Below are 15920 nucleotides of genomic sequence, written 5' to 3'. Positions count from 1 at the left end.
ACGCAGCAGGCACGGTACGTGATTGCTTGGAGAACACCAATTAGAAATAGCCCATGCTGTAGGTATACAGGGTGCATTGTGCCTTCAGTTCACGGGATAAAAGCTACAAGTCAGCATACGAGATGGAGGAGCTGGGATTCCTTGTTACAAACCCTAGGGTGGCTGCAGTCTGCTGTGCTTTATGCAAATTGATTGCATCCTTGGGGCAACTGGCGAGCTGCCACTATGAACCTCCATCGGGTGAAGTCTGTGTCCCTCCTGTTAAAGTATTCTTTTAACTTTTCTTTTTTTCCTTTGCTATTTAGTTGTCCTACTGGCAAGACTTGTTCAGCTTAGTTCTTTTTTTTTTTTTTTTTCCTTTAGAATTGTGACACTGAGGGACTGAGAGGAAAAATGGTTGTAGAGGTTCTTAAGGCCAAAATCTGGTCTCAATTACAGTGGTGTCCGTAGGGGTGTAACTCCACTGCGTTCATTGATTGAACTGGGCAATCCAGATCAAGCCCTGGGCTTTCAAATGTTCCCATGAAATAGTCAGAGGATAGGAGGAGGTTGCATTTTGTTGTTGTTTTGCTGGGGTTGGGTTTACAACAATAGCGTGTTTACTCATGCAGAAAGTCATCTTGGCTTTGTTAAGATCATAACCAAAGATATTTGCTTTGGGTGTTTACCACAGATAGCTCCAGACAGCCTGTTTTTTGGTATCAGCAGTAGCACTAATGGAATGGGCAGCAGCCAAGACTGGAACCAACAACTGGATTTAAATAAGTGTTTTTGGAAAGTGTGCGTACACATGTGACGTTTAGGTTTTATAGGCTGTATGCTGAGGGGCTGTGAGCCTATGGTCATGCTCTGAGCACCAGAGCTCAGCTTGGGAAATGGAAATTTGATCTTTGTCTATAGTAAATCTGTATGCTTCATAATGTATGCTCTGGGCAGCCCGGTCCAGTAGCTGGCAATCCTGCACATAGCAGGGGGTTGAAACTAGGTGATCACTGTGGTCCTTTTCAACCCAGGCCATTCTGTGATTCTATGATATGATATGATATAATCCAGCGCCAAAGGAAGATAGCTACTTCTGCAGGACAACCTTCCAGCTTTCTCTTCTCTCTTTTGACACTTTTCCACTGAAAGAAGAGAGCTGACATTGCTGGATGATCAGTGGGAGAAATGGGCCATGAGGAGTTGCTCTATTTCAGGCTTAGTTTTATGCATCCAAATTTAGGCTTGGTCTGCTATGAAATGTGGAGGTTGGTGGCCCAGCCTGTGGCAGGGGGGTTGGAGCTTCGTGATCCTTGATGTCCCTTCCAACCCAGGCCATTCTGTGATTCTGTGATGAGGCAGATTTTTCAAAGCTCTTATTTTCCACTAAGCTGATGCAGTCAGCTTGACTACGTGGATCAGGAGCTGATCAAGTCTTCCACTGGCTATCTGTGTGGCAGTGAAACTGAGAGACAAAAGCATGTGCAAGACCAGGTTTTCCTGCCTCGCTGAGGCACACCTGGCAGTGCCATCAGGAAGGGGCTGTCGCTGGGTTAGTTGGTCCTCACCCACCGACTCATTTCCGCTCATCTGCACCCAGCGTGATTTTGCATATGCATGAAAAAGCCCCGTCCTTCATGAGTATTGCACAAGCCGCACTTTTCTTCACACCCACACAGACTTAACAAAAATGTTTACAAAAGGAGGACGGTTCTTAGGAATCACTCCAAAATTTTCAAGTGCAAAGTCAAATTCAGAGCGGCCCTCTGCCTCTGTTGCTGCTGTTTAAGGCTGGGCCAGCCCGGTTGCAGGCCTCTGGTGCTGGGAGTTGGGTGGGCTTCTTCCTGAGCCGTTCAGTGTACTTCTGTATTCACATTTTCCCTTGTTTTCTAGGGATTCCTTCAGGCAGGAATTCATGTTAGCTCTGCCTCAGAGCTCTGGGGTTTCTCATATATTCGGGGCTTTCAGCAATTAGAAAGATACGTTTTGGCTGCCAGCGCATGCAGCGCTTCATGTGACAGCCCAGAGCCTCTGGCTCTCACTCACAGTGGGTGCCTGCCAGCCTGGCAAGCGTGCGTGGCCCTCCACTCTCTGCAAACAGAAGGAATGGTCTCATCTGTACGGAGGCATGGAAAACTTCTTGCAAATCTGCTTGCACTGTCTGCCCCACTGGTGTGCTCAGTGGCCGTGCCACCCCTTCAGCACGGAGGAGGTGACCCTGCTGAGCACACTGCTGCATTCCCTTCTGGCACCCGCTTGGATTTGCATCGTAAGGGGAAGTTGTGGAAGCAGGCACCCCTAAGCAATAGACCTGGCAACGTCCTGCCTCCGCAAGGCTTGATTCTGTGGTACGGGAAGCCAGAAGAGAGGTGGGGCCTCTGTGGCCAAGGCCTCCGCACAGCAGCATTGCGGGGAACGTCCTTGCAGCAGGCCGAGCGCTGCTGTGTGTGGCCCACAGCTCCCTGTCTTCTCTGAGGACTACATGGGCTGCTTTTTGGCTCCGTGGGGTGGCTGTTGGCTCCGCTGCATTTTACTGCAGGCACTTGGCAATTGCACTGAGCAATGACCGTGACCCTTTGGGCGAGCAGACCTCGTTTGAATTCTGCTCCTCACATGTCCAGACAGAGGCTGGTTTTAGGGCATTTACTCAGGATCTGGTAAAACTGGTATCTTTGGTTTCCGCTTTCCCAACAGGCCAAAGATAATGCTTGAAGCCCCAGGACAAATTCCCCACCTGGCCTCAGCCATGACCTTGGCCCTGCCTCAGTGTGGAGAAATCACACTGACCTCCAGCTTGGCCTGCTGCAGCCTTTCTTCAGTCACTGAGCTCTGATGCATCTTCTGTTCAATTTGGTTGAGGATTTTCCTCCAAATTATTTCCTATTCTGTGAGAAAATGCGATATAATTTCCCTGGAGCTGAGTTTCCTACAGTCTTGACTTGAGAGAGGCCCAAGTTCACACTTGAACATCTGGGTTGAAAGCTTCTAGCCAAGAGAAGCACCCCATTTTGTGAATGAAATACTCAGGGAACAAATTACCATTCTTTTCCTTAAATTTAGGTAGAAAGTTCAACAAAAGATCTGTGAAAGGGCCAGAAGCAGTTATGTCACAGCACAGTGTCTTCCCTAACAGCCTGTCCTCTTTCTCTAAAACACTTTGCAATTTAACATCTCACAGTTTGGAGCTCATGAAGAGTTAAAATCAAGTATAAATTAGAACACAAATCTGGTGATGTGGTGCTGTAGATGGGAAGAGCTATAGGGGAGTGTAAAAATTAAGCTAAATGTCTTGAGAGCATCTGAAATGCTCTGGAGTCAGCAGATGGTCCATCCAGCCCCATATTCTGCCTCTGACATTGTCACAAGAAATACCGTTTTGAAGGCTGTGTGAGCCCATTCATTTTTTGCTGTTAGAGTCACAGAACCATAGGATCACTCAGGTTGGAAAAGACCTTAAGATCATCGAGTCCAACCACAACCTAACCGTACTATCCTAACTAATAACCCTCCTCTAAATCATGTCCCTGAGCATGTCCCTGATCCTTCTTGTGTTCGCAGAGGCATTTGCACTTGTTGAATTAAGCCAAACCTAGTGTGAGTGTTCAGAGTGGGAGAATAAAAGAGTCATCAGAATCTCTTCATGCCATGATGGCTACACCAAAGAAGTAGCATAAGCCTCCACATGGCAGCTCCTTTCCTGAGGTTTTCACCATCTTAAACCAAATTCCTGCAAAAACATCCTCTGCTGTGATTTTTCTCAATCTTTACCTGCTCTACAGTTTCCTTCCAGTGGTGGGGCTGACTTGAAAGCACAACTTGAAGGGACCCTGTTTTGGATTCAGAAACACGGGTTGAAAAGCTCTTGGAGTTTGAAGGAGCGTAGGTTTGAGATTGTGCTCCTGACACATCATTAATTTTAAGATCGTTTTCCCAGCAAGCACAGGCTTTCCGTTCCCAGTTGAAGATCATTTACCATTGACTGAATGGTGAATTATAGTAGTGGAATGAGGCAGAGAAATATGTCGATATCAGATATAACAACGAGCAGTCAGTCAAATTTGAACCTGCGCCAATCTATACAACTCTAGCCCTGAAATTGTTAAAACAAAGAAGTTCATTACATTTAATGATCAAGTGTCCTTCGGATTTCTGAGGAGTTTATATTAACCATTTATATTACTCAGCTCTAATATAAATGGCAAACTCGGGGAAAATCCTCTTAAAATTAAATTGGAACTTTTTTTTTTTTTTTTTTAATCTATATAGTTATTTTGCTTCAAGGAAGTATCTGCTTTCCAGACATCTCTTCAAACAAATCATGTCTGAAAGAAAAAATAAACAGGGCATAGCTAAAACTACAAGCTTTTGCTGTGTGGAAGAGTAGGGAAAGGAGTTTAAAAAAGAGAAAAAAAAAGGTTGAATTTCCTGAAAAAGTGCCTTTGCTTATGCCATGTGGCTGTCACGTTCCTGTCTGCAAAGCAGTGCTGTAGGACAGTGCTCTGATGAAGCAGGTTCTCCAAACTGAGTGGACCTGGTATGCTTCACTGAAGGTACCGGGGAGAATTTGGATGGTTTCTGTGGACCAGTTTAGAGACAGTTATCAGTTTATCTGGCAGTGCCCAGAAAAACGTTGGGGGTTGAAAGTGCTTGGTTTTTATCAGCATAAAGAAACAAAAATAATAATTGACTGTTGAAGATTTTGTTTGCGTCTTTATCACCGCATACTAAGTGAGAACAAATGGTTTCTGAATCGCAGCACAGCTGAGTAAAAGTAGCCCTTCCTCTTCCTCACTCGGTGCAGCCCACCAGACCTTCAGCAAAAAATAAACAGTATTTATCCTTAAAATAATTTCCTTCGTTGGGAGCTTTAATGAGTACACATGAATGCATCATTAGCTTCTGCTAGTTGTACCAATCCATCTGGCTTCATGTTGTTCTAATTGAGGTGACGGTAGGTAACTGGGCCAGCCTCCAAATGTGACATTTTTAGACAGATGCTAATAAGATTAATGACGTTTTCCTTCTTGGAGAGCATTTTCAGCACTAAAAACACTTTTTTGTCATGTTTGAACTGGATAACAACTTGACAGGCATGCCAAGTGCTGACTGTAGAGTCTCCTTGCCTTTTACATGCACTTCCCGAGCTCAGCTGCAGCATGCCCCCATGTCTCTCATTTACTGTCATCTTTTTTGTCCACATCCTCAAGGACTGGCGAGTCCCAGTGTAACACTGTCAGAGCTGGGTGAGAGACATCAGGAGTTTACAGAACAGCTGCTGAATCTTCAGCTCTGCTCTCTGCCCCATTCATTTCCCCCAAATATTTAGAAGGAAGTTTTTCCCCCAGAGAGTGGTGAGGCACTGGCACAGGTTGCCCAAGGAGGCTGTGGATGCCCCATCCCTGCAGGCATTCAAGGCCAGGCTGGATGTGGCTCTGGGCAGCCTGGGCTGCTGGTTGGCGACCTGCACACAGCAGGGGTTGGGACTGGAGGAGCGCTGTGGGCCTTTGCAACCCAGGCTGTTCTGTGATGATTCTGTGATTGTTACCAGGAGGGAAACTTGCAGAGCAAGGCTTAAACACATTGAGTCTGGAGGAGCAAGTTGTGCTTCGTTGCGTTGTCCTTCCTTGTGACACTGATGTGTGTATGTTCAGTAGCCCCATCTCTTTCAGTTAGACTGTCGGTGCCATACAATTTCTCTTCCTTACCTTTTGATTTCTTTTTCTTTTTTCCAGACCCCAGGCAGGCGCAGTCGTCCCCGCCGTGGTCCTATGATCAGTCGTACCCGTCCTACTTGAGCCAGATGACTTCGCCGTCCATTCACTCCACAACTCCCCTGTCCTCTACCCGAGGCACAGGACTTCCAGCCATCACCGACGTGCCCCGACGCCTCTCAGGTAGTGTCCATGTTTCTCCTAAAACAATTACGCTGACAGGTACAGAGGCCGCCTGAATGGCTGCAGACAAACCCTACTAAGAACAGCAAAGCTTGGTCGGTGATAACAGAGCTTCTGCATGGTGGGTGGGGGTCAGAAAGAGCTGCTGCGGGCAGAGCATGAACGGTTTCAATGTCAATAGGTCCATTTCAGATCAGAATTTTTTTTTTACTGTGAAGCTGGTTCTTTGATCAAATTCTCTCTCTTCCGCTCCCTGCCCCCCCCAGGAGGATGTTTGCTTACATGTTTTAACATCACTGTGATATTCTTTATATTTTGGTCTTTTCATTTTGCATTGTGTGTGATGTTAGATAGATGCCTTTTATTTCTTCATTAGTGAGGGTGAAGGTTCATGCTCCCTCATTTTAATCCAGAAGCACAAGAAAGCGTGTTTCTTCCTTAGTTAATGAGTACTTCAGATGCTTATCAGAAACTAGCTGAGTCAGTTTAGGGTAAAGATTGGACAAATTGTGCTTTGGAAGGATGCAGGAGAGAAGAAACTTGTTTAGGAACACAAACAAGAGAGCAGCTAAAAACTGAGACTTTTTTTTATCAAACAAATGTACATTTATACACTGTGCAATTCACCTGTATGGTCTCAGCGATAAAACCATCTGCGTGGAGTAATCTGATTGCCCCAAAATAAGATAGAGCCTGTAATGGCACACAGTCACCATGTGTATCTTGCCAAGAATGAGGAACCTTAGGCGAGGGTGGCTCAGCATAAAAGCTCCAACCTTGCAAGTGTGGAAATACGAGCAGCATATGCCAAAAAGCACGTGTAACGTGAAGTCTTTATGATTCATTAATGAAAACTAAAGAATCAGCCTTATGACATTACTACTTTTTTGCATGTTTGCAAGATACTATTACAGTCTTGGATGCTGCTGCCATACACCTGTTTGACTTGCAGCCAGGTGAATTTCTTGCTGTCGTGTTTCCCCATCCACCACGCTCGTAGCACTGGTAATGCTGAGCACTGCACTGCACTGCATCCCTGACAAGCTGAACTCCAGCCAGCAGGCGTGTAGGATTTGATTAGCTTTGACTCCTCGATTTCTTTCATCTCAGAAGAGGGAAGCTTTGTTTCTCAAACAAACAGCTGCAAAGCCCTCTGCGGTCCCTTGCGTGCTCTGCATCTTCAGAGATGCCAACCGCCTCCGTGTGGGCCGAGGGGTGCAAGGTAGTGGAGCAGGTTCCCGTGGGCTCCCTGTGCAATGCGCTGACTTGGTGCAAAAAACTAGATTGGCTTGATGCTGAGAAAATGCTTTGTTTGGCCCGAAACAGGTTCCCTTTGGAGTCTCCTGATGGTCTGTGTTGTTGAATTGGTTATTTTTGCAATTGTGCCCTCAGCAACACCTCCGGGAGAGGCTCGGCTGGGAGCACAGCGGCTGCACCGCGCACCTGCCCTGCAGCCCTTGCTTGTCTGGGTGCATTCAGACGTGAGCGCCTGGCATGTGGGCGCAAGCAGGATGACTGAAGGCCTGCCTGTGTACATTATGTGGCCGTGTGCTGAACTTTTCCCTTGCGCTCCGCAGTTGGTTGCCATCGCTCTTCTTGCTCTTTGTCTTCTGAGGGCTCAACCAGCATCTACGCAGTGCTCCCACCCTGTCCCAGCACAGGGATCTTGCTGCCGGGTAGATTTAGAATTGAGAAAGGTGGGCTTTCATCTTCCATGTAAGTGCTAGAGGTTGTCTGCAGTGTTTGCTGATGTTCAGAATCACAGAGAGACATTGCTGGGTGGAGGAGAGCTGACTCCCGAACAGTAAGGAAATATGTTGCAGCCCCTACTGGGAATGCTACTCCAGAATTTCTGCCTCACACAGGAAGGCAGAATCTGGCCCCTTTTGTGTTTAAAGCAGAGAGAAAATACAGATTTAAAGCTTTCTATTACAGCAGCGGATTTATCTTTTGCACTCTGAGAGGAACAAACCGCCGCTCAGTTACTTGACACATCTTTCAGAAAGAGCTGAGCTTTGAAGAGGAAAAATGACGACTAAGAAACTCTTAAAAATATTAGAAAATGTCAGGCATCTCCAGCGCATAAGGGAGAAATTAGCATTTTACAAGGCCTTGAATAAAAACAAACTCTGCTTCCCAATATGGTGGCAGAAACCTGATTATCAGGGCTGTTAAAAATATACAAGGTAATTTTAATGAATGCCATATTTACTGCCTGGTTCTTAACATCATGCGGGAGGAAAAATGGGTGAAACTTCCCCCTCAGGCTTCGAATGTCGCACCTTATAGGCACGAGGCTGACTACCTGCCACAGCTTCACATCACTCAGCCTTTCTACAAACCTCTGTGGCTTTGACTAGACCTCTGCTTGGGCTGCTCTCACTCACGTGTTGCAAGCTTACCATTTAAAAAGCAAAGGTATCTTTCAACGCAGTGACGGCATGGTCAGCAGCAGCCCACAGGAGCTGTTTTTGATGATACTCCTAAGGCTGGAAATGCATCCAGTTCCTGACCAAAATGCTCACACTCCTCCCCATCGTGGAGCAGTACAGCTCTTGGTGCCGAGGACGCCAGTGCTTGGACCAGAGTTCAGGCTGAGCATCAGAAGAGCTGGGGAGCTGTAGGAAAGGGTGGGGTGAGGGATTGTCAGAGCAGCACAAGCATTTCTCCATCTCATGGAAGAGGGGAAAAGGGCAGCAAGCTGATTCCTTGAGTTACTCAGACAGGCTGGTGTAATGTGGCTGAACTGGTCGTGCCAGTGTCTAGACGCATACTTGATTGCTTTGCAGAGCTGAAATGTCTGCCTGCACGCTGCAGACACGTGCAGATGAGCACCCATGACAATGTAGGTGTCAGACTTCAAATATTCATCTTTTATTCTCCAGATGGGGACCGGTACTTCATCTGCAGTGTCCAACAATTAATCAGTGATAGTTTGCTCGTAATACGCAACAGCAATAGCTGAAAAGTAAAAAAGAGCCCACCCAAAGACTGGCTGGAAAAAACGTGCAGCTTGTGGACTAATGATCTCTCTGGTGCATATGTCTGTGTTCATATCAAGAATAAATAAAAAAATAAGCTCATGAGGCCATACAATTGACTTACCTCATTGCACCAACTCAATCATAACAAGAGCATGTTTCCCTATATTTTATTAAACTACCTGTCTGCTTTGACTTCCCTGAAAGGCAGTGAAAGTTGGTGGCCCAGCAGATTAATATTCTTAATTAAGTAATATTGTAGTGGAAACCATGGGAATATATGAACATGGCCATTCTAGAGAGAGTTTTGCCTGAGGGATATGGTCTGATTGCGTGATTCATAGTGAAGGCACTCAGTCTTTGTAACCAAACTGCATGTGGGATGGGGAACGTAAGTGTCTATTATGTAATTAATATATATGATTCATATAAATACACATCAGAGTCATTTTACGTAAAGCTTCAGGTCTGATCCAACAAGTCCTTGGCACATACAACGTTTAGAGCAAGGAGTACGGGCTGGGTTGTTCTTGGAGTCAAAAAAGGTTGCTCCAAAGTAGCAGGAGGCCTGGTTTTCCTCTGGATTTAGATGTCCACGGGGTAGTCATTTGTATCCGAGAGAGTCACCTGGAGCTGACTTCCAAATCAGTGGGGACAAAACAGCATTTGGAAGACTCAGTTGAGTTGACCAGCCGGTGGATGTGCTGTGATCCCTGGCAGTGCTTTGGTGAGCCTGCTTCTGTCCATGGGTTCTACAACGCGTGTGCTTGAACAGTTCAGGTACAGGCATGTCTAATCAGATAGTCTGTATTTGGTGGGGCAGATCCCAAAGAGGTGATTAAATGGTTCAATAAACATACTCATATCGCAGCCTCATTACACTTCAGACCTGGTTTAAGCCAGCCAGGATCTGCCTCACCCGTACCTCTATCCACTCTATCCACTCTTGGGGCTTGAGCTTAAATCTTTGTGTTGAAAATATTCTTGAGAAGGAAGACAGGGAGACTTCTACACAGTTCCTGGATCTGCTTGCACTTCTGCCTAAATGCTTTGCTTTGTGCTTCACCTTTGAAAGACAGTTGAAGGGTCAAATGCAAAAGCTGCTGGAAGACTTGCCCAGTAACATTAATACTGGCTGTGAAAGAGCCTATTCTATGCAACAGTGGTTGGCAAATGCCTATCTGGCAAAAGAAAGAAAAGTAGAGGTGATGCTAAATAGCAGTACAAATCACCAGACCTACCTTTTCCAGCCACAGGCTGGTCCTCCTCACGGATATTTGTGTATATGGGACACGTTGCTGCAAATGGCACAAGCCAGGGATGCTGGCTTGGTGTCCCCATGCCCTCCCCAAACACTGGAGTCCCTGCAGTGAGCAGGGTGAACTCTGCTATCTTTGTACTTACTGTGCCATTGAATAAAGATGTGAGGTATATAATAATAAATGAGATAAATGAGGGACACCCTGGTCTGAGCCTGAAAAAGTCCACAGACCCAGTGCTCTGAGCTGAACCAGCTGTAAGGGAATCTCCATACCAAGAAATAAAACAGGGACAAGGCTGGGGCTGCTTTGGGGCTTGGCCAGTGTGCTGCTAGCAGGTCCCAGCCATGGCTTGGGAATGAGCACAGTCCTGAAGCCACTCCTAACAGGTAGCACCCCAGTTGTGGAGGCTAAAAGGGTTTAATATTGCAGCTGTGACCATATAGAACGGAGAGACAGAGAACAGACCAAACCCTGGGCTGTCTGCTAGCTTTGGTGCTGCCAAACATTCCCATCAATTCGTCTCGCCCAGTAGATATCACGGCATCAGTTTGGACTATCCCAGACCTTAATCAGATACTGAATTTAAGAGACTTTGCAGTTCTTCCAACTTGCTGAGGGTTGGCAAGGATATATCCAACTCTGCACATTCTGCCTGCGCTTTAATCAGTGACAGTACCGCTCTTTTACACAGTTTAATTTTCGTTCTTGTAAGCCTACATATCTTAAACCTAAATAGAACACATCTTGGGGAAGCTGCTATGGCTGAACCTTTGGGTTGAGTGTTGCACTTTAATAAGGAAGTGGCTCACATTGATGTGCTGGTTTTCCTTGAGGTCCTCTGCTGCTTGTCGTCTTAGGTTTCTAAGCCTGCCTTGCAATTGCCTTGGATTTTGTTCAATGTCTTGTGCACACATTGCACACACAAACTTTAAAATAAGGATTTCCCCCCTCTCCTTTTTTTCTTTTGGATTTGATCTTTGAAAGATATTACTTGGAAGAAAGTAATCTGTCTTCCTCGAGGGAGCTCAGCTTCACAACCACTAACTGAATAAAACCTGTGGTTCTGTGAAGTAGCTGCTCCTGAATCCCTTAATTCCTGCTAACTTCGTTGGATGTACTCAGCGCATTTCAGGCCGGTGTTCTTAACAAGAGAAGACATTAGAACCATCCTTATAATGCAGTTCTCCTCCTCTTCAGATGCACTGAGGAGCAGAGAGGTAGTTAATATAGTTAATACCACGGCCATTGCCAGCAAGGCACTTGTGTTAGCAGTGCCTGAACTGAGCGGGCAGTTCACGCTTCAGCAATATTGTCTCAGGTTCTTGGCAAACCCAAGAAGCCAGCTCCATTTCTGGTGCACTCATCCACTCTTCTGTTTTTCTTGGTGACTAGAAGAATTTTCACTCTGTCTTCTTTTCTTTTTTAATGGAAGCTGAGAGACTCAAAGTTGTTTCTGTCTCCGTTCCTCCTAATTTTCAATGCGAGTTACAGCAAAGTAGAGAGCTTGGGAGAGCTTGGGAGGTTCTGTTCTCTTCAAAACAGCTCCCTCATTTTGCTCCCCCACCTCAACACATCTCCTCCGTTCCTCTCTTTTTTTTCCTCCCCATGTTCAGTGGCACTATTTATTCCATTTACCACAGGTTTTCCATTTTTAGTCTCCTGCCCGCTCGGTGCCTCCTGGGAATCTCAGCACCTTGGCACTTGTGTGTGGGGTTTCGGTCGCGCCGTCTCTCCTGGGTACAGTCCCTCATTGGAGCAGTTGTCCAGAAGATACGTTGCACGATCCCCGCCTCAGGGATGAGGGCCAAATTCCTCTGGTGTGGGTGGCCTCAAATTAGGCACCTCTACCCGTATTTAGGTGGCAAAACAAGCGGGCTGATTTTCAGACGCCGAATGTTATAATGGGCGTCTTTAAGCCCTTTTCGTTTGCTCGAGTCTGCTGTCAGGAGAGGAAATAAACAGGAAAAATGAAAGCAGAGGGAAAGAGTTTTGTTCCCGAAATAAGGGATTTAAAAAATACCAAAGAGAAACAAGTGGAATGTTTTTAAACAGAATGAATTTGTTGCTGATACAGGCAGGAAATAGCACACTCGAATATATGTGGATGTATAGATATATTTTTATCTGAGCCTTTTTTTTTGCAATGTGTTTTATATTTAGGATACATATCAAGATTTGCATCTGTTTCCAGAACTTGCTGCTAACAGTTAGTAATGATGCCAAAACATACTTCGGTTCCAGCTTGAGACCAAATGATATTCAGGGCTTTTTTTTATTACTAATTTAGGGTCTGATATTAATTAAGGAAATTTTCCATAAGTGCCAGGCCTTTTCTGAAGAACTCATTAAAATTATATTAACTTAAACCGGAATCGCAGTCTGAGCATGTTTTGTAATGATTATTCTTACTGACTCTGCTGGGTTTTGTAAACAGAATGCTAATTGTTAATGGAGCAATCAGGCGCTTGATTCCAGACTTTCAAAGGGCCAGATCCTGACTCATTACCTATGTGGGCTCTCCTGGTAAGGTCAATGAATGCCCAGCAGAAGGCTGTGAGGTTGAGCTCTCTGCTCCATCGCTATGCAAAGGCATTTGATGTTTCCTTCATTCTCACAGTGGAATTGCTGCTGGTTTCTGACCTGGGGGGATGTGTGGGTTTTCTGACTCCGTGTGCACCTATGTAGTATCTCTCCCACCTCTATTCATAAGCACCGTATTTAAAGAATTACTGAGGCCATGCTGAACATCTCTTGTCCTTCCCATCTCCGAGGACCATCTCCTTCCACTGCAGTTAGAAGCAAATTGACTGTTAATATTTTCTTCCTCTAAGGCACCCACAGCCCCTAGGCCCCGTCCTACAAAGCAAAAGGATGCTGCATGTGGGTCGCTCACGCAGTGGGATTTCATGGGATGGGGCCAATGGGGGTGACCGATGCCATTCCGTGTGTGCATGCAGAGAGGAAATCCGACTCCAGACGTGAAATTCTGTTACATGTGGGAAATCAGATAGGATGATGAGGATCACTTCTTTTGCCCTTAATTCTCTGTGGCCTTGAGTCTTTGTTGCACTGAATTTTGTTCAATTAATTGCACAAGTGGAGTTTTTGAAATGGTTCCATGAAATGCGGGTGGAGAAGAATTTGGTCCCTCTTTCTGTGACTGTGGTGGGTACAGGAGAGGCAGGAACAGTGCAGCTTCTTAAAAGCCCCATTTTTGCAAAACTGACACTAAAATGCTCAATGAAAGAAGCGAAGGTGGCTGATGGTAGGCATCGCTGTAGCTGCCTCGTCCTTGGTTAACTCATGTCGTGCCAGATTGGTTGTGAGATTAAAAAGAGCATTCATACTGGTGATACTGGGCTGTACTGGTGACAAGGAGAAGGTGAGATGTTCAGGCTGTTCTAAAAAGCGTGGGCAGTGCCGAAGAGGAAGATGAATGAGATAAATGGAAGGTGCACGCCTTCACGTGGGTCACAGAGGATGTTATTAAGAGAGAAGGAACTATTCCATATGCATAAAGGCAGGGTATTTGGGGACGCTAATCTGCAAATCTCTTCATCTTTACTTTCAGACTGATTCAAAAAGAGAGAGAGGGAAGGGATCAAAGCAGGTGATGGCTGGGACAGGCTCTCCCTGTGTGGGCAGTAGAGGGTCCCAGCAAGCACCAGTGGCTCAAAGCAGGCACCCACATGTGCCCAGCGAGCAACTTACGGCCGCATCGTGATGCTGAGGGCGAAGGATGTGGTGCTTCAGCATCGCAGGAGGGCTGCACACAGCTGTGTCCTCTTGGCAAGCTTTTGGGGACAGCAAGTATACTTAACAACGGTGATGCATAAAGTTCAAGATAAACTGTTTTGCTATAAGGAGTTTTGCACAGAAGTATAGATTCATGGGTTATTAATGCAGCGAAGCCTGTGTGATCCTCTGGTTTGAGCCTAGCTGTAAGATTTCCTCAAATTAGCTCTCATTTGAACCGAGAGTTACCTTTTGGGGAAAAAAAAAAAAAGAGAAAAAACACCCAACAAAAACGAACAACAAAACACAAGAAACAACAAAACCTCGGTTGGTCTTCATTTAAAAATTTACAGGGAAGCAAAATCCACCGCAACCTTTGGTTGCAGACATTAATTAAGCTCACTTTGGAAATGTGGGTCTCATTACTAGTCTGAATTTGTCTAACTTTAGTTTCCACTCATTTGAACTTGCTGCAACTTCATCTGACGGCCTGCAGCACTGGCTTTCAGCTCTGTGCCTCAGGCTCTGCTGTGGCAGCGATGGATGCAGGGAGGAGCTGGATGAGCGTGGGCTTTCTGCCGTGGTCTTGGGGATGTTGGGTGTTGGTGGGGGCAGAGCTGATGGAGTTGTGAGGAGGCTGGTGGGGCACGGCGCAAAAGCATTTCTGGTGATTTGGGTTTGCCGTAGGTTCACTACAATATATCTAATAGGGGAAGTTCCCTTTTCTGATCAGCCCAACCCGTCATGCACTGTCTGCTACAGAAGAGCTGGTTTTGCCTATTCCATGGGCGGTTTTGAAAGAAAAGAGTGGAAAGTGTGTCAAAACCCGTGGATTACTGCAACCAAAGCTCCTGTTGAACAGAGAAGCTTAGTTCTGGTGAAAGAGCTGCTGTGCCCATTATGCGACTTTTGTGGTGGTGGTTTAGAGAAGGAGAGCTGGTGTGCTGCTTCCTCAGCCCTACTAGAGCACATCACCTCCAAGCCAACTAGCAGTCTTTTTCCCAAAGGAACATCAGGTTTGTCTAGAGATGGGAACTGGAAGATGGTATGCCTGATTTAGGAGGGGTACCCACAAAGCCCCTCTCATTTAGGTAGCATGAAGAGAGCCTACCTGTAAGAGAGCTCAGAGTCGCTGGTGATGCTACATGCATGGTTTGCACTCACTATTTCTAATGGTCAGGAGGGCTGTTGATGTCTGAACTATAGATGTCCAAGCAGTTTTATGGTCTTTTTCTTTAAATGAGCGCATTATTTCATACATTAACTTATAGTCTAGAACTGGCAGAACATTATGAAGCGAATGGTATGTCTACATGGTTTTAGTCTGTGTTACTGCACTGAGCAACAGTGCTTGGAAGGCAGCACAGGTGTAGGACAAAGTATGAACTGCTTTGTTTTTAGATGTTAAATGCCTGTATTTAATTCCTTGCTGAAGTTGTGCTGTGTGTTGTTGAAGGCTGTATGTGGGGCTAAAGGGGGATTCCAGGATCTGGAACTCAGCCTCCCTGTTATTCCCCTTGGCAAGGTCTTGCTCAAGGTTTTGATATCACGTGCCATAGTTTGGCTACTTCCTGTGCTGTGCTGCAGTGATGGAGGTAATGGGCCTTCGCTGGAATCTTTGCTGCCCATTGTACAACAGAATATAAGGCGGAATTGAGGAACCACAAGTTGAGCCAGCAGCGGCTGCTCTGCGTTCTGCTTCACTTGAGCTGAACTTGAGCAAGCTTCCATCAGAAGGGAATGCAAGGGTGTGGTTTGAAGGAAGATAAAGAAATAGCTCTTCAGGGACAGCATGAAAATAATCCCAAAGCTGTTCATTGCAGCCTGCAGTGAGAGGTGAGCAGCGTTGGTCAGCGTTGTCATTGGGAAAGCAGACCAGCCCCATCAGGCTCAACCTGTGTTGGGTGGTCATAAGTGGTTGCTTAGACTGTACAGAACGTAAAGCCAGAACATATACATCCCCTAGTTGCATGGGGTTCCAAAGCTGGAGGTTTATATCTGGATCTATCGCTGCTGGTAGATCTCTGTGAATCTTTTGATACTTCGGTAGGTGGGAATAATCCCAAAGC

At 46.0% G+C, this 15920-nt stretch overlaps 1 protein-coding gene across 1 annotated transcript in view; it reads left to right on the top strand.

Annotated features, from left to right (window-relative positions):
- The window catches only part of RUNX2 (RUNX family transcription factor 2), a 146188-nt gene that overhangs the window by 52039 nt on the left and 78229 nt on the right, over positions 1 to 15920 (top strand). Inside the window, exon 5 of the mRNA XM_042883472.1 lies at positions 5712 to 5873. Coding sequence (XP_042739406.1) covers positions 5712 to 5873 — 162 coding nt within the window. The remainder of the gene's footprint in view (positions 1 to 5711; positions 5874 to 15920) is intronic.

This window comes from Lagopus leucura, unplaced genomic scaffold, assembly GCF_019238085.1.
Source record: "Lagopus leucura isolate 7727_CA_CO unplaced genomic scaffold, USGS_WTPT01 Super-Scaffold_100038, whole genome shotgun sequence".
NCBI lineage: Eukaryota > Metazoa > Chordata > Aves > Galliformes > Phasianidae > Lagopus > Lagopus leucura.
Note: the sequence above shows the minus strand (reverse complement) of the source record. Positions and strands in the feature narration are given on the sequence as shown.